At 44.5% G+C, this 18,894-nt stretch overlaps 2 protein-coding genes across 2 annotated transcripts in view; one reads left to right on the top strand and one right to left on the bottom strand.

The window, feature by feature from the left end:
• Positions 1–199: 199 nt before the first annotated feature.
• On the top strand, positions 200–1,839 carry FAHD1 (fumarylacetoacetate hydrolase domain containing 1). Its single transcript, XM_008696731.2, has one exon. The coding sequence runs from the start codon at positions 476–478 to the stop codon at positions 1,139–1,141; it is 666 nt and encodes a 221-aa protein (XP_008694953.1). The 5' UTR covers positions 200–475; the 3' UTR covers positions 1,142–1,839.
• Positions 1,840–7,886: 6,047 nt separating this feature from the next.
• The window catches only part of MEIOB (meiosis specific with OB-fold), a 30,602-nt gene continuing 19,594 nt past the window's right edge, over positions 7,887–18,894 (bottom strand). Inside the window, exons 10-14 of the mRNA XM_040635545.1 lie at positions 16,211–16,312; positions 15,250–15,403; positions 12,669–12,852; positions 11,849–11,935; positions 7,887–8,271 (exon numbers count right to left, since the gene is read on the bottom strand). Coding sequence (XP_040491479.1) covers positions 8,161–8,271; positions 11,849–11,935; positions 12,669–12,852; positions 15,250–15,403; positions 16,211–16,312 — 638 coding nt within the window. The 3' untranslated portion in view covers positions 7,887–8,160. The remainder of the gene's footprint in view (positions 8,272–11,848; positions 11,936–12,668; positions 12,853–15,249; positions 15,404–16,210; positions 16,313–18,894) is intronic.

Below are 18,894 nucleotides of genomic sequence, written 5' to 3'. Positions count from 1 at the left end.
GCCGGCGGCGGCGGGGCGGTGGCGCGAGGGGCGGGCGGGCCGCACACGCCGGCGACGCGCCGCGGCCAATGGGCGCCCGCCGCCCCGCCCCCCAGCCAATCCGCGCGCGTCTCGCGCCCCCGCCCCAGACCCCGGCCAATCAGCGCCCGCGTCCAAACCCGTGCCCGCTGCGGCCGGGCTGCTGCTGACCTGAGGGCGCGGGGAGGGGGGTGCTGGGACCTGGCGGCTGCCGGAGGGCAGCGTCAGGGTCTCAGCCTCTCTCCAGGGACCGCCCAGTGTCCCGAGGCAGCTACTGGACAGCGGCTGCAGGGGTGGAAGCGCCGCGACCGCCGAGCACCCGCGAGAGCGCGGAACGGAACGGGCCGTCGCGGACGGGACGGCGCCGCGAGGTAGTTGGTGCCCTCCGGGGCGCCGTAGGCATCAGGTGACCGGGTCCCGGCGAAGTCACGTGACGTGCGGGGGCTCCGGCCGGGCCATGGCCGCCCCCAGGCCCCTGTCCCGCTTCTGGGAGTGGGGGAAGAACATCGTGTGCGTGGGCAGAAACTACGCGGACCACGTCAAGGAGATGCAGAGCGCGGTGCTGAGCGAGCCGGTGCTCTTCCTGAAGCCGTCCACCGCCTACGTCCCCGAGGGCTCGGCCATCCTCATGCCGGCCTACACCCGCAACCTGCACCACGAGCTCGAGCTGGGCGTCGTGATGGGCAGGCGCGGCCGCGCCGTCCCCGAGGCCGCGGCCATGGACTACGTGGCCGGCTATGCCCTGTGTCTGGACATGACCGCCAGAGACATGCAGGACGAGTGCAAGAAGAAGGGCTTGCCCTGGACGCTGGCCAAGAGCTTCACGGCCTCCTGCCCGGTCAGCGCGTTCGTGCCCAAAGAGAAGATCCCGGACCCGCACAACCTGAAGCTCTGGCTCAAGGTCAACGGTGAACTCAGGCAGGAGGGTGAGACAGCCTCCATGATCTTTTCCATCCCCTACATTATCAGCTACGTTTCTAAGATAATGACCTTGGAAGAAGGAGATATTATCTTGACCGGGACGCCGAAGGGAGTCGGACCCGTAAAAGAAAACGATGAGATCCAGGCTGGCATACACGGGGTCGTCAGTATGAGATTTAAGGTGGAAAAGCCAGAGTATTGAGTCTGTACAAAAGCACCCTGTTATGTTTCAGGAGAGAAGGGAGCTGGACAGAAGCAAGCCAAGGTTGTTAAATGTGACAATCCTTTAATGAACTAATTCTGTTTTGTTTTCTTTTGCGACAAGAAACTAATTCTTAAATATGATTTAACTGGATTGTTATGACTTAAGGAAGATGGACCCGTCAAGGAAAATATCTAGAAAAGCTGGGCCAGAAATGGAAAGAAGATAGAGTGTCTTTTAGGAAACAACGAAATTGCGTTTTTCTGATGCTTCCAAAGCAGAGAATTTATCAAACCAAATGTTCAGAAGACTTACTTTTCTTTCCTAAAACTGGACTGGATAAGACTTTTCATTGGGGGGGCGCTTGGGTGGCTCAGTCCATTAAGCATCTGCCTTCAGCTCAGGTCATGATCCCCGGGTCCTGGGATCCAGCCCTGTGTGGCATCGGGCTCCCTGCTCAGCAGAGAGTCTGCTCCTCCCTCTACCCTTCCTGTTCGTGCTTTCTCTCTCTCTCAAATAAATAAATATAAATCTTAAAAAAAAAAAAAAAAAGACTTCATTGGGACAGTCTGAAATCAGTAATTCAAAACTTAAACTATGCAAAGGAATCTGAAAATCATGTTTTTTCTAAATTTCCTTGATCATGATAATCATCTGGAGGTATTTGTAAAAATAAAAATTTCCACATTACTGGCCCATACCAGGCTCACTGTATTAATTAGCAGAATTAATCATCAACACTCCCAAGTGCTTCTTATCCTGGAAATGTGGCTAAACACTACTCCACATAGTTAATTTAAAATTGTATTTAATAAGTGAACGATTAATGGCAACCTCACTCATTTGTACCATGGCCTGTAGATTCTGCATTTGGGAGATAATTTTGAAACGATTGTTTTCCAAATAAAAATGCTATCGTCTAGGGGCACCTGGGTGGCTCAGTCGTTAAGCGTCTGCCTTCGGCTCAGGGTGTGATCCCAGGGTCCTGGGATCGAGCCCCACATCAGGCTCCCCCGCTAGGAGCCTGCTTCTTCCTCTCTCGCTCCCCCTGCTTGTGTTCCCTCTCTCGCTGGCTGTCTCTCTCTGTCAAATAAATAAATAAAATCTTTTTTTTTTAAATGCTTTTATTTGGTCTAAAAGTTTACTTTTATCGCTCCACTAGTGGCTAGGAGGCACATTTCCTCATTAAAGGGCTTCAGACCTTGGTCATTGACCTTTGGCCTCTAGAGCACTGTGCTTTATAAACAGAGTTAATCAGCACCTCAACCTCCAACCAGAGATGAGGAAGTCTCCCCCCAGAGGGGGAGAGCTACTTTTGTTCCTACTTGCTCTCTGCGTACAAAAAGTCTAGCCAAGATGCACAATGCCTGGTGATGTCCTTTAGGCTTAGGCAGGGGCTTCTGCTGGATATGTAAACAGAAGACATCTGCAGGCCCCTCACAGAAAACTGAGGACATCTAATTTAATAATAGCTCACATTTACTAACCCTTAATACTGCTAGGCACTGGGTCAAGAGCTTTCCATGTGTTCTTTAACCCTCAACAAAGCTGTGAGATTGGTATTACTACCATTCCTATTAAACATGAAGATGTAGATTTAGAGGCTAGCCAGCCTGGCTTTATGGTCACTCAGCTGAGGGACAGAACCAAGTTATAACCTGGCTTTCCTAAATCCAGAAGATGAAGTCTTGACCACCATGCAGGCTGCATCTTGCAGGTAGATATATAAGAAGATTCGAACATGTAAGTATTAGGCAACCCCCACATTTAATTTGTAATTGTGAGGAAGTGCCAGGATTCGACTTGTTTATTAAATGTCATACTATCTTAACTTGTTTTATCTAATAATCAAGTTTCTTATTTTAATTGCTTAAGCAATATGTGTTTATTACAGATGAGTTCAAGAATATGAATAAGCAGGGGCGCCTGGGTGGCACAGCGGTTAAGCGTCTGCCTTCGGCTCAGGGCGTGATCCCGGCATTATGGGATCGAGCCCCACATCAGGCTCCTCCGCTATGAGCCTGCTTCTTCCTCTCCCACTCCCCCTGCTTGTGTTCCCTCTCTCGCTGGCTGTCTCTATCTCTGTCAAATAAAATCTTTAAAAAAAAAAAAAAAGAATATGAATAAGCAAAACCACCCAAAATTCCATTCACCCAGAGACAGCCAAAGTGAAGCACTTAGTGTACCTTCTTCCAAATCTGTGGATGTAACTGCAACTCTTAAAATAAGACTTGTGCATAACTCAATTTCCGAACCTGCTTTCCTCACAGTGTGCTGTAACTCTCTGTCGGACGGCACATTTCTGCAGCACTGTTTCCGTGACTGCGCAAGATTCTGACATCAGTCCTCCAGTGTTGGCAATGGAGATGGTTTCTAATCATCAGCACACTTGTAGTGGCTTCACTGGCCTAGGCTCCTGTAGGCGGAAGAGCTGGCTCAAGGGTGTGCTCATATGGAACGTGTATTAGTGGCAGACACAAGGCTCAGCTGAGACAAGCCCACCAAGCTGACAGACTTCGAAGCCAAAAGGTGTGAGGCGGGAGCAGGCTCACAGCAGCCCGCTTGGGCGGCACAAACCAGCACCCAGAGAGGTCAACGTTCACTATGGTGGTGGCACGAGTTTTGTCACAAACAGCTGACGACAGCATTGCATGTGTCGCACGCAAAGTCCTTGGCTTCGAGAATAAAAAACAGAGACACCAATTCCCACAATTCCCGATCTTGCTGAAATCACAGTAATCCTAGCACCCAGGAGGCACATTTTTCCCCAACTTTTTATTTTGAATAATTTAAACCTATAAAAGGTTGAAAGACTTATATAGTGAACTCTGCACACGCTTCCTTAGACTCGGTAATTGTTAACATTGGTTATGTTTGTTCTCTCTGCCGCTCTCCACACTCCGTCCCTCTGCACGTATGTGTATGCTCAAGCAGACTCCCTGCTGAGCCCAGAGCTAGGTGGGGCTCGGTCTCAGATCCTGAGATCACAACCCTGAGATCAGGACTTGAGCCAAAACCAAGAGTCAGACACTTAAACCAACTGAGCCACCCAGGCTTCCCTATGGCTATGGTCATTTTAATTTGCATTTCTTTAATAGTGAAGCTAACATCTTTTCATATTTTTGTACTTAGTAATTATTTTAATGAGACTATTGGACACATCTGTGGTATTAATGTTGGTGTGGTATCTCTTTGGTTTCAGGTAGTTTTATACTTCTTTTCAATATGATTAATTCAAATATGCTAAAAACCTTCATATGATTTAAAGGGAAAAAGTAAAGTAATTGTAAGTATAATAATTCAACTATAGGGGTGCCTGGCTGGCCCAGTTGGTAGAGCACATGACTTCTTTTTTTTTTTTTTTTTAAGACTTAGAGAGAATCTCAAGCTGACTCTGCACTCAGCACTGAGCCCAACACAGGGCTTGATCTCAAGATCCTGAGATCATGACATGACCAAAACCAAGAGTTGGACGCTCAACCGACTGATCCACCCAGGCGCCCCGAGCACACAACTCTTAATCTCGGGGTCATGAGTTCAAGCCGCACCTTGGGTGTGGAGCCTACTTAAAAAAAAAAAAAAAGTTCACCTATAAAAAAAAAAATCAAACTATAAAAGCAGAATAGGATTCACACAACAAAAATATTGCCAAATATGAGAGACTGTGAAACTGCTATCCTTCAATATTCACAATAACATACTCCCTGATCAGGTACTGGGTGCATGAGTCCAAGCACTTGACATACGTGGATGTACTCAGTCTTGACAGTCACCAAGAGAAGATGGCATTGTTACCCCCGTTTACAAAAGGAGAACCACAGATGGAGAAGCTCAGAGCGAGAGAGCATCCTGCAGGCAGCACATGGAGTGTGAGCCTGCAGTGACAGAGCCTACCCGCACAACCACCTCCATTTCCAGCTCCTGCCGCTGGACCTGCAGGTCCCATCTGTAAAATGGGCAAACAGACAGCCCTTGTATACACTGAGTACTAGGGACGCCTGGGTGGCACAGTTGGTTAAGTATCTGCCTTTGGCTTGGATCGTCATCCCAGGGTCCTGAGATCGAGCCCCATGTCCAACTCCCTGCTCAGTGGGGAGCCTGCTTCTCCCTCTCTTTGCCGCTCCCCCTGCTTGTGCTCTCTCTGTCACATAAATAAATAAAATCTTCAAAAATAATAATAAAATAATAAATTCAGTACTGTTTATTACAGTGTCTGTCACATGGAAAGCACTCAATAATGTTAGCTATTAATATTATTGTAGCAATTTAATGTCCAGAAACTTATCCCAAGGAAATAATTAAGAATGTGGACAAAAATTTAGCTACAGCTGTTTCCAATAGCAAAAAATGGGGAACATCTTAAATGTCTAACAGTATTGGATTGATTACATTCACTACCCTATGTTCATATAATGAAATGATATACAGCCATTAAATTAGGTCAAATATTGAGTAATGTAAAAAAGTTTATTACAAAGTATTAAGTGTAAATGCAGATTATAGGGTAACCTGCACTTATAAACTGCATGTTTTAACAAAGAAAGATGAATACGTACGACAGGAAAGACACACAAACATGAGGGCACTTGTAAGCGTGTGCTCCCAGCAGCTGTGACTGGCTGATCACATGAACCAAAAGGTGGAAACAGTGCAGACGTCCACAGACAGATGAATGGGTGAACAAACACAGCGCAAGAAAGAAGGACGCACTGACAGCTGCTGTGACGTGGGTGAACCTCGAACACATGCTCAGAGAAAGAAGCCAGACACAAAAGGTCACGTATCCTATGAAGTACCCAGAGTCGTCAAGCTCATGGGCAGGAAGCCGATCAAAGGTTACCAGGGGCTGGAGAAGCAGAAATGGAGAGCAATATCTAATGGAGACAAAGTGTCAGTTTGGGAAGATGAAAACTTTCTGGAGATGGACGTGGTGATGGTTGTACAACACTGTGAATGCATTTAAGGCCACTCAATTGTATACCTAAAATGGTTAAAATGGTCAATTTTATGTGATGTGTATCACATATTCTGCCACGTGCACAGCAGAATTAGGAAGGGAGAATCTTACTGAAAGCAACCACTAGTAGATTAGGAAAAATCATACAGTCACCACACTATTTACATAAAGCAAAGCAAACCTGCAGATGGGAAGATGCCAGGACCAGGAAAAGCAGCTTCCGGAGAGCAGTGGGAAGTGGAGGTGCTGGACAGGGACTCTGTATTCCGTAGTGGCAGAACGGGATGCTTCTTCCTTTATGCCTTCAAGTGCGTGAATTCTAGCTAATCTACAACCAAATATTAGATACCAACCAATTTGTCATCTTCATTTCATAAATGTGTAAGTTAAACTTTGGGAAGCCCCTTTGATTCAGTGTGGCCTGACACCCAGCCCTGTGGATTCCTATGGCATCAGATGAAATCAGCAATCAGGGGGCCCCTCCAGGGATGGGCATCGGGTTTCCTTGGTTAAGTGCTGGTGGACTGAAAGGTCAGCAAGGTAGAAGTGAAGAGGCCATTCAGAGCCCTCTGCTGCCCTCTTAGGGCCCACAGACTGTGGCTGGGGAACACTGGGTATGACATACAAGTCTAATTTGAGAATGCCTGTATTAGGCATCTGTATTATGCTCCTGAGGCCAGTGGGCAGCTGAGGCCCCTGGACAGTAGGGCTGGTACCGGCTCCTGTGGTCCAGGCATTGGTGCTTTGGGACCTGCTGCCAGAGGTCAGGGCACCAGAAGGCCTAGCAGAGCCGTTCCTGACACACCATCCGGGCCAGGTGGCCTTCCTGCTCTCTGGTGCTCTTGGACACCCACTCTTGCTTTATCAAGAGAGTGTCATGTGGCCACAGGCAGGCACCCTCACTTCTCTCTCCTCCCCAGCCTGAACCTTCCCCCTCCACCACTCTCCCGCCTTCTTTCTCAGTCCAACTTCTGGAGTCACCTTGCTTAACACACCCATACCCTGCTCCAGGGGAGTGAGGAAGGAAGCTCTTCATCGGGCACACCCCCTGTCTGCACACCTAGGTCAAGTCCTCCATTGCCTTGATTATTACCACAATCCAGACACACTAGGGGCCACTCATGCCTCTCCACCATGGATACCTATGGTAAAAGCCAGAGACAATGCTACTGACAAGTTTATCTCCCAACACCAGCTTTGTAAGAGTTTCAGATACTTACTCTTTTTCGCTCCTGTGGTGGGTTCTGGAAATGCCAAACCCCCCAGACCTCAGGCCAGCACTGACCACGCCGATAGGCCTGTGCCCTGCAGCAAGTCACTCGAAATGGTGTGGGGCTGAGCACGCGCTCCAGGGCTTTGGCCAGTGCGGGCGGGTGGAGTGGGGGCTGGCATCCTGTCTGAGCAGCCCTGCCCTTGCAGGTCCCAGACTGGTGCCACTCCTAGATCTTTTGAGGCTGGTCTCCTCCCAGTTGATTCAGACTCACAAATATCACCCCTGAGTCAGCCAGCCTTCAGAAGCGCTCGGTGGCCCCATGTGTCATCAGAGAAGGCAAGGTTCAGAGGTGTTCTTCAGTGTTCAAAGCTGCTGCCCAGCACTGCCCGAGGACTTCCGCTGTTCCCACCCTGCGCCGCAGAGAAGCCCTCGCCTGTGCCCCACCAGCTCCTGGAGAGCAGTTTCAGCTACCACCAAACTCTAGGGAGGTCATTTTTGGAGGTTCCCATCTTTCTCCAGGGAAACAAGACAAAGAGGAAAGGGGCTTAAGAAAAGAAATCATGGATATCTGTGGGGAAGATTAAACTCGTTTATTAATTCACACAACATCTTTCAACTTGGCAAGAGAGGGCAAAGTTGGTAGAAAAGGCCTAAGAAAGGAGCTGGGGCAGATGAGAGATTTTAAGACTTACCCCCAACCAACTCCAGAAGGAAACGTAGTAACAATTTATAGAAACATTTTTACCACCTTTGAACAAAATACAATTTTATCCATAATTTTCAAACTCATTGTCGACTTTCAAGAGAGTTGAAACGCATATTCTTGTCCAGAGTTTAAAGTATCTTGTTTTAAATATTTCCTTGTCTAGACAAGTTCCTACTGGCCTCAATAGGGTCTGCAAGCTTACATGAGAGCACACTAATTCTCAATCCACCCCTTGCTCTATGTGATAAAAAAAACTGTAGGGAGAAAAGAGAGAGGAGGAGTTAATTTAAAAAAAAATCACATTGTATATAAAGTTGAAAACCACTGACCACAACAGAGAATGCAGTGGAGAACCACCATGAGCTGTTTTGCAGGTGGGAGCATAATTCTAGTGCCAGTTGTAAGACAATGGAGAGAGTTCACATCAGGAGAAGTTCGGGAGAGAATTTACAGGTCTGCCTCCAGACAGCGATTTTGTAAAACTCAATATTTTTCTCATGACATTTCTCTTTGGTAGGAAAGTTGGAGTTTCAAATCCAACACCTACAAAAGAAGGGTTTAAAGTGTGCTCAAGGGGTGCTGGCCTGGCTCCGTCGGAAGAGCATACCACTCTCAATCTCCCGGTTGTGAGTTCGAGCCCCACGTTGGGTGTAAAGATAACAAATTAACAAATAAAGAAATAATATGTAAAAATAAAGTGTGTTCAAACTAGCAGCTGTGACAGGCGTTAACCCGTGGTAGTAACGTAAGTCTGTTAGGCTCTGGGGATGTAATGATGCACTTTGTTAATAATGACATCTTGTTCTTGACATTTAACAGAGCACTTTCACCAATGTTTTATTTAACATAGAGTGGAAGGGCATGTCAGCTGGCTATGCTAATTCCAGAAACTAACAGGAAAACACAGACAAATGTCACGAAACACTGTGAAAGGCTGAGGTGGGCAAAGAGGATAAATGGGCATCTTTCAGTGGAGCGCTCCTCCCACAGTCTGGGTGGCCTCATTCTGCAGGGCTCAGCCCCTTTCGTGGCCATGGCTGAGCTGTTTTCAACAGCATGTTGTAGAGAACAGATAATGATACAAATAGGAGTCCCACTCAGGGGAATCCAAAGGAATCCTGTCTGTGTGACGATGCAGTCAGCTCTGCCCTGTGGAAGAGGGTTTTGCCATCTCCAGATAACCCCAGTTCAGCACTGCTGACTGTCAGCCTCTGTGTTCACTCTTCCAATTCTTCTTTGAATTCATTTTTTAAGAACCCCTTCCTAATTTCTTCACTGATTAACGAATTAAATCTTCGACACGTTCATTTTATTTCTATATGAGAGTCATGGTTTTACCCTTTTCCGAAAGCATTCTTTGACACTAATATCAGACATACAAGGACTTGTGTTCATGTCACCATGTATTTCAAAACATTAAAATACTGGGGCACCTGGGTGGCTCAGTCGGTTGAGCGTCAGACTCTTGGTTTCAGCTCAGGTCATGATCTTTTGGTCCTGGAATCAAGCCTCATGTTGGGCTCCACTCAGAGGGGAGTCTGCTTAAGACTCTCTTTCTCTCTCGGTCCCTCCCCCAACTCATGTTCTCTCTCTCTAACAAATAAATCAATCTTTAAAAAAATATATTAAAATACCTTGCTTTGAAATCCCTCCAGCTGAGCCATTTTAAATAGCCATTGTTTTTAACTGAAATATGATAAACATACAAAATGGCCCATCTCTATAGCAATACTTTGTTTTTTGTTATATTAGCAGAAAAACGTGAGTTCTTACTTTTTAAGTTACTTGTTCTATTTTAAATCAGTTAAAATAATTGAAATTGTTGTTAGAGTCCCATAATCTTTACTATATTTTGTGAGAATCCTTTTATATCTGCTTAAAATCTGTTAAATCTGACTTAAATACCTTTTATTTTTTTTAAGATTTTATTTATTTATTTATTTGAGAGAGAGAGATAGAGATAGCGAGAGAGAGCATGAGGGGGGAGGAGAGAGAGAAGCAGGCTCCCCACTGAGCAGGGAGCCTGACGTGGGGCTCAATCCCAGGACCCCGGGTTCACGGCCCGAGCCGAAAGCAGGTGTTCAACCAACTGAGCCACCCAGGCACCCCTGACTTAAATACCTTTTAAACATGTCCTTTGGAAAGGTACAATGTCCCTTTTTTGAGAGCAATTTATTGTTATGTTTGGATCAAGTTAGGGAAACTATAAGTAACTTGCCATGAATTTAAATTGATCAAACTCATTAGCAACTGGTACCTCTTGTTTGGAGGAAAAACAAAGTTGGTCAAAGATCTGAGTATATTCCGATTTGGGACATGACAGTATGTAGATGGATCCATGCCAACGGTGGAAGAGATCCAGTGTATTACTGCAATTTCCCCCCTTCAGCCTAGCAATGAAGAGGCCTCAAACTAATGTGCTGGAAATATCAGTGAGGCCGTAGGTAACTCCATGTCTGCAGCCTACTCGGATGTGCTTAAGGCCCCAAGGAAGGAAGCCATGGGAAATGGGCACACCTGTCTCTGAGGCTTAGCTGGAGCAGGTGCAGTGCTCCCCAAGACTATTCAGAGGACCCAGGAGATCACAACTATGTTCGTGGTTGTACTAAGATGCCGTCTGCCTTTCTCACCCTCACTCTTGGGCAAAACACACTGTGGTTTTCTAGAGGCTGTGGGACATGAAATAATATCATTGCTGACTGTTAATGGAATGTGGGCTCATGGACAGGTTTTTAATTATTCTCAATGTCATGTTCTAGTGCAGTAAATACCAGCAGATATAACTCTCTTAAACAAGAGCTTGAAAACTTTTAAGAGTGTAAAGGAGAAAACATTTGAGACTGATAGGAGAGAGCGAGCGTAGGCTGTAGCCCATCTCACCTGTGACTTTGCACAAGTAGCAACATTTCTTGGTCCCATTTTCCACATTTGCAAAACAAAAGGAGTTTGTCTCACTCCGTTTTTACACCTTTAATACTAAGATGCTATGACCCCCACACTGAAGTGTTGCCAGTGCTGCTCCAACTGGAGAGGCGGGACCACAGAGCTCTAGAAGGTCACAGAGGCTGAGGAGTGGTGGAGCCGGGGATTCAAACCCAGTCTGTCTCTCCCCTGCATCCACGCATGTGACTGTGCCACCTGATATTACTCATGAAGTGAGGAGCACTGCTTTGCGGGCAGGAAGGGAGTGGCACAGGGGTGGGGGACCAGCTTTGACTCTACAACCCATGGCCCTCCTTGGACTAAACATAACAGATACTGTCTTTGTTGGTCTATTTTCCCCCCCCCAAGATTTCATTTTTAAGTAATCTTTACACCAGATGTGGGGCTCAAACTCCCGACCTCGGGATCAAGAGTCACATGCTAACCGAGGGTTGCTGAAGGGGGGAGGTGGAGGGATGGGGCAACTGGGTGATGGACATTGGGGAGGATATGTGTTGTAATGAGCACAGGGTATTATATAACACTGATGAATCACAGACCTGTACCCCTGAAACCAATAATACCTTATATGTTATTTAATTAAATTTAAATTTAAAAAAAATTTTTTTAAAGAGTCACGTGCTCCACCAACTGAGTCAGCCAGGCGGCCCTGTTGGTCTGTTCCTTTGGTGTCATGTGGAATCCCTTTATAGTATACAAAAAAACAAAACAAAACAAAACAAACAAACAAACCCTGATTACTTGCATCCACGTTAGTCAAATTCTTCTGCATATCTGGGAACTGGACATTATTAAAAATAACAAATTCCCTAACTTATTAGGTCATACTCTAGGATTTTCTTATTACTTGAATATATAGAATAACATAGTACTGTAAAATATACTAACTTTTAAATAAATTTTGCTTCTTTCCAAAAGAAATCGCCACTTCAATGCTGTTTTCTGTTCATCCGTCATTTCAAGAAACTCATTTACCTGGTTAAAACAATCAAAGAAATACTTCCAAAGTCCATATAAATAACTCATCTTAACAATGTGAAACTTGGCTTTGCGCACTAGAATGGAATTTTATTTATAGTAATTACTATAAATACCGCTCAATTCTCTTAATGGAGGAGACAAGGTCAAAAGGCTCCAAACTGAATCTCTGAAACCAGTCAGGTGGCTCAGCCCAGGAAACTCCCCTCAACAAACCAGAAGCTGAGTGGGGCTGGGGGCTACTGGCAAACTGCAGGAGCTGGCTTTAACAAGAAGAACCAGGCCCCTGTCACCACGCGCACACACTCCTAAGCATCTGCTGCTGTCCTGCCGTCGGAAGGCGCTGCGTGTGTCCTGACTCTATGTGGTGACTTCTCTCAGCTGGCTGGTGAAATATCGCCACACCCTCCTTCTGCCTCAACTGACCAACATCTCCGCTGTGCTGTTCTACCCATTGTTACTCGACTATAGAAAATGTCTTCTTTCTTTCCTGCGTCAACAGCCTTGGCCGCTGTCCCCAACAGCAAAATCAGCTGTGATTTAATACACAACATGCAATTATTTGTTCATTAAAGCAATGCGTGTTTAAATCAAGCTTGATTTTTTTTCCCCAGACCTCTTTATTAATGCCTTAATTTCTATCAACTGTTCATTGAAATAATCTACACTTGGGGGGAAGAGAATTCAATTTGGAATTATTTCTAAACACATTTTCCTTTCTGTTATTTACCGTGCAGCCTAAAGTCTCCTCAGCAACCCCTCCTGTGAGACTGCAGGCGTGGAGGGTACCTGTGTGGTCAGTGAGGTCAATTAGCAAGTGGAAGCTGAGAAAAACAGATTTAAATTCCAAACGATCTTTGTTGCAAGCAGTGCAAGTGCTGGATGATTCGTTTACAACATAACCACAACAGGAGCTGAAAAGAAACAAAGACAAGGATAAAATGTGAAGACCATAAATGACCAACCTGATCTCTCGCAGAAGCACCCTGGTCCCTTAAAAGTCTAAATCAGAGTAACTTCAGAGTGCTCAGAGCGGTGCAGGAGACCAGACATACGAAATAAGGAACATGCAATCTATCCCATTTCCACGGCCCTGCCTGCCACCCTACTCCTGCGAGGACTCCTTTCCTTCACCCCTTCCCAGCTCCAAACAGCCACAGAGCTGACGCTCAGCCCTGCCTCCATCCTGTCCCGTCCCATTCCTCACTACTGCGGGTATGTCCACCTAGTCCCCTCAGCTCAGGGTTCTGAGGGAGGAATCCTGTCTTGTGCCTAGAAAGCCTGAGTTTCACAAATGCTTACTTGATGCTTCTGTGCCAGGCCTCTGCACATCAACCGAAAAAACCTAGGGTTGGTCAGGTTCACACCCAAAATGCTCTTGGTACTGCTAGTGATGCACTCTTCTCTCTTTAAGTAGTGATTACACGCTATTCCATATTTTGAGGCAGGTCTTTCTTCACCCAATTTGGACAGAAAGACTAGAGGGTGTGATCTGAAGATAGTGCTTTCCTGTCTGGGCACAGATCACTTTTAAGGTAATTTCCAGATGCTTTTCCTCAGATATCAATATTGAAGATATACGAAAAAATTAGGAAGACAATAACATTTTCAAAAGTTTTTGAAAAATGTTTTTCAAAAAGTAAACACTTGACTTACAACAGCAGCCTCCACACTGGTTTTTTCAATTTTAATACCAAATCATAAAATGTTTTCAAAATCCATAGGTCAGTATCTTGACTATGGTGGTAGATACACAAACCTGCACATGTGATAAAACCATACAGAATACACACATGCACACACACACACACGCTACTGCATGCCAGTGTGATGAAATCTCAATAAAATCACCAACTTGAATTAATGTCAGTATCCTGGCTATGGTGTAATACTATAGTTTCATAAAATGTTACCATTGGGAGAAAGTGGATAAAGAGTATGTAGGTTCTCTCTGTATTATGTTTTACAACTCTATGTGAATCTAGAACTATCTCAATAAATTTTCTTCTTCTTTTTTTTTTTTAAGTAGGCTCCATGCCCAACACAGAGCCCAACGTGGGGCTTGAACTCACCACCCTGAGATTAAGACCTAATGTCGAGAGTTGGACGCTTAACTGACTGAACCACCCAGGTGCCCCTCAGTAAAATTTTCAGTTACAAAAATTCATAGACTTTCACAGTAACATTTTAGATGTTTCTTGCCAAGCATCTTTCAGCTAATATTATTAAACCCCTGGGGGGTTTACGTTTTTATACAAGTAGATACTAACTTTGACTTAGGAGAGGTTGTAAATCATATTCACCATGTGGCTGAAAATAATTTTTTTTAAAATGCTGTCCCTTGCATTGCTATAGGACATGGCAACCAAAATAATATTCTAATATATTAAAACAACAGTCTGTCATCTCAGTTAAAAATTTCTAGCAGCAGGGGCGCCTGGGTGGCTCAGTCAGTTAAGTGTCTGCCTTCAGCTCAGATCATGATCTCAGGGTCCTGGGATAGAGCCCCGTGTCGGGCTCCCTGCTCAATGGGGAGTCTGCTTCTCCCTCTGTCCAACCCCCTGGCTCATGCTCTCTCTCTCTCAAATAAATAAATAAAATATCTTTTAAAAAGTTTCTGGCAGGGGCACCTGGGTGGCACAGCGGTTAAGCGTCTGCCTTCGGCTCAGGGCGTGATCCCAGCGTTATAGGATCGAGCCCCACGTCAGGCTCCTCCGCTATGAGCCTGAATCTTCCTCTCCCACTCCCCCTGCTTGTGTTCCCTCTCTCGCTGGCTGTCTCTATCTCTGTCTAATAAATAAATAAATAATCTTAAAAAAAAAAGTTTCTGGCAGCATTATATCTCTATATTTTAGGACTGCAGAAACACAGCAAATCAAATTTTACTTTCAAAGGTAATGATCTTTGTTTTTTTTTAAGATTTTATTTATTTATTTGGCAGAGAGAGAGAGAGAGAGAGACAGCCAGCGAGAGAGGGAACACAAGCAGGGGGAGTAGGAGAGGAAGAAGCAGGCTCCTAGCAGAGGGCCCAATGTGGGGCTCGATCCCAGAACGCCGGGATCACGCCCTGAGCTGAAAGCAGACACCCAACGACTGCACCACCCAGGCGCCCCAAAGGTAATTATCTTTGAATCTACATAGTTCGCCTTGGAAACTTCAGTATGGGTTATCTACTTATACATTTTTTTCAAATACATAACAATTATTAGGTCAAAGAATAGCTTTAACTTCTACAGAGCTTAAAATTCATTAACAATAGTTGATCTTTATTTCTTACAAGAATGAATGTGCTGACAATACTGGCTGCTTACCATCGATGTCGAACTACTGTTGTGGTGTCATCGTCAATGTTCAGTGTAGAAATGTAAGCATAAAGAATGCCATAGAAAGGGTCAGCCTTCCCTTCATTCTTCGAAGCTTTTACCTTTAATTGCTCAACTGTATAGACATCAACTATTGTATTTACTAAAAATAAAAAGAAGTTATTACAGCTCTCTACATATTCTAAGAATTCTAAAGGATTATATCCAAATAGAAAAACTATAAAGTTCAAATGAGAATGTGTAATAGCTTCACCTAAGAGAAAAATTATTACATTTGCTATATTAAAATTGATTATATAAATAGACATAACAGCAAAAATAATTAGCAAAAAAAGGAAAAGAATGAGAAATTTAATTCATTTTATGTCAATGAAGACTTTCTGGGTCACTGGAAGATGCCATTAAAAGAGTGGGAAGGCAAGCCTCAGCGTGGGAGATGGTAGCAATCTTTAAAGGAGACAAAGGACTCATATCCAGAATATATAAATAATTCTTAAAAATCAATAAGAAAAAGCCAGTCAGCTCAATTTTTTTAACTTCCACCAGATTAGCAAAAGGTTATAGAATCCTCTAAAAGTTTAAAGATTATTTTAAAGAATTAAAAGAATAATAATTTAAAGAATTATTCATTCATTCATTTAGAGAGAGAGAGAGAGAGCTCACGCGCACATGGGCACAGAGGGAAGAGCAGAGGGAGAGGGGAGGCAGAGAATCCTAAGCAGACTCTGCACTGAGTGCAGAGCCCCACACGGGGCCTGATCACACAACACCAAGATCACAACCCAAGCCGAAACCAAGAGTTGACACCCAACTTACTGAGCCACCCAGGTGCCCTTAAACCTCTAAAAGTTTAAACAACCTTTTAAAAAGTGGAAATATAGCAGTCACAGGATAAGAATATGGTATCTTTTACTATGTAAGACAAAAGTAATATTTAAAGGTCACTTACAATTTACAGATTCTTTCAAATAACTGTCGATTTCATCATTCAAAGGATTTGTTTCTTTATTTTCTCTTATAAAATTCAATAGGATGTTAGCTTCTGGGGTATCTTAAACAAAAAATGCATAAGAAGCGAAAAGCAACTGATTATTTTTTTAAAAAAGATTTCTTTATTTGAGAGAGCACACACACGTAGCAGGGGGAGGGGCAAGGGGAGAGGGAGAGTCCCAAGCAGACTCCCCACTAAGTGCAGAGCCTGACACGAGGCTCCATCCCAGGACCCCGAGATCATGACCTGAGCTGAAATCAAGAGTCAGCTGCTCAACTGACTGAGCCACCCAGGCACCCCAAGATTTTATTTATTGATTTAGAGAGAGAGAGAATCTCAAGCAGACTCTGTGCTGAGCATGGAGTCAGAGGCAGGGCTTGATCTCATGACCCTAAGATCAAGACCTGATCCGAAATCAAGAGTCAGACACTTAACTGAGCCACCCAGGCACACCTGATTACTTTTTAAATAATTGTGAATGATCCAATATTACTTTTAATGGTAAAAGTGACGACATAAAAACATAGTCAAATAGAATATGCTGCAGCCAGTCAGCAATGTGACGTGGTAATCTACTAAATGAAGAGATGTACACCAGAGATTGTTAAAGAGCAGCTTGCAGAACGGTATGGTGCAATTTCCTTTCATTTAAAAAACATACATACATAGGTATGCAAAATATCTGGAAGAGTATATATGAAAGAAATGATTCTCTTACTAGATGGTGAGATTATAGGTGCTCATTGTTTTCCCTTTTTGCTATTATGTATTTTCTAAATTTTATATGCATTTCTTTTCTAAGCAGGAAAAAAAAAATTTAAGTGTTTTTGAAAGCCTTACTGCTTGACTTGGGACACAAGTATTCTCAGGAATAGTCAGATGGTGTGACCAAAGGCAAGAACACGATTTTGAAAAAGGGCTCCCATGTGATTCTGACACCTTTCAACCTCAAGCCCCCCAGCCTCCAACACTTAATGGCCTTTTGGCCTTCCCTCGCCCATGTCAACATTCTGCAAACGTGCTGGTGCTTGGAGCAGAGGCAGGGGCTTCTTCCTCACTCCTGTTCAACCCTACGTCTAACCACTCTTCTTTCACATAACTAGACTGAATCCCCTTGTGAGCAGGGGTCTGCCTCTTCAGCTCTGTAGTTTCAGTACACAACACAGCAGCTGTCCTTCTACTCATCTGCCCATCCACCCATCGTGTCCTGCCTTGATCCAAAAAGGACTTACGTTATCTCAGCACTTGGCAAATAAAAGGCATTCAACAGATAATTGTAAATTAATGAGTGAATGAATGGATGGATGTTTCTGAAATGCTGACAGAAGTGCTGCACACTGGACAGGAGCAGGTGCTGGAGTGAGGCCGTGGAAATCACACCCCTGGGCTTCCCACAGGCACTGCTGTAAAGATCCCTCCTGACGACAAGGTTATCCGGGACTGTCTCATGGACACTCTCAGGGCAGAGAAAGCCATAAGGAAAGCTAGGATGAAACCCTTAGAGGTTTTTAGTTTGTACTTGGTAGGTGTAGGCCAGGAAGTTACAAAGAAGGCTGATTTAAAGAAGCACATTAAAATTCATGCACCCTGGGATGCCTGGGTGGCTCAGTCGGTTAAATGTCTGCCTTCAGCTCAGGTCATGATCCCAGGGTCCTGGGATCAGTCCCTATTGGGCTCCTTGCCCAGTGGGGAGCCTGCCTTTCCCTCTGCCTGCCGCTCCCCCTACTTGTGCTTTCTCTCTCTGACAAATAAATAAAATCATTAAAAAGAAATTCACGCACCCTTTTAAGTACTCTCCTTTGTCTCTTTGAGAAGCAGGCATTTATTCTAATCCAGCTGGGATTGTCCAAACACTTTGACATTTCCCCTTTCACGCTGTGTTCAGAACCAAACAGATAACATCCACCAAATATGTGTTTCATTAACTTAGCCTTGAGTTATTGATACAATTGTCCTATCACACTTGATAACCTTTTCCAACAGACAAATCCAACTGTCTTTTAGAAATTTTCCCAGGCCAAATTTACTCTTAGAAGATGGAGATTTTTAAATCATTGACATTACTCTATATAATACTAATAAAACTGTTAATAAGTTATTAAATATAATATACCATATTATGCCCCTCAAAAAAAAAAAAAAGGAATTGAAGAGTGGCACTGTTGTCCTAAATGTTGCGAATAGATCGTGGTTGTGTCACCATCAATTTACAACAAAGCACCTAGAGAGATCCTTTCACTACTTAAAAAATGTCACTTCTCTGGGGCGCCTGGGTGGCTCAGTCATTAAGTGTCTGCCTTTGGCTCAGGGCGTGATCCCGGCGTTCTGGGATCGAGCCCCACATCAGGCTCCTCCACTGGGAGTCTGCTTCTTCTTCTTCCACTCCCCCTGTTTGTGTTCCCTCTCTCACTGGCTGTCTCTCTCTCCATCAAACAAATAAATAAAATATATTTTTTTTAAATGTCACTTCTCTGTTCCAAACCCTTTGCTACAGAGTAAAAGCCAACATCCTTTCATTAGCCTGTAAGGACTTCCTGATACCTACCCTTCTCCTCTGACCTCGACTCCTCCTCCTGCCCATACTTTATGAGCTCCAGTCACACCCTCCTGGCTGTTCTGCCCTCATGCAGGCCCAGGCCAAC

The sequence above is a fragment of the Ursus maritimus genome, unplaced genomic scaffold, assembly GCF_017311325.1.
Source record: "Ursus maritimus isolate PB19 unplaced genomic scaffold, ASM1731132v1 scaffold_2, whole genome shotgun sequence".
Taxonomy (NCBI): domain Eukaryota; kingdom Metazoa; phylum Chordata; class Mammalia; order Carnivora; family Ursidae; genus Ursus; species Ursus maritimus.
This window is presented reverse-complemented; position numbering and strand designations above follow the sequence as displayed.

Excerpts from the sequence above, each read along its gene's own strand:
- FAHD1 (XM_008696731.2), top strand. The coding sequence starts at position 476 with ATGGCCGCCCCCAGGCCCCTGTCCCGCTTCTGGGAGTGGGGGAAGAAC.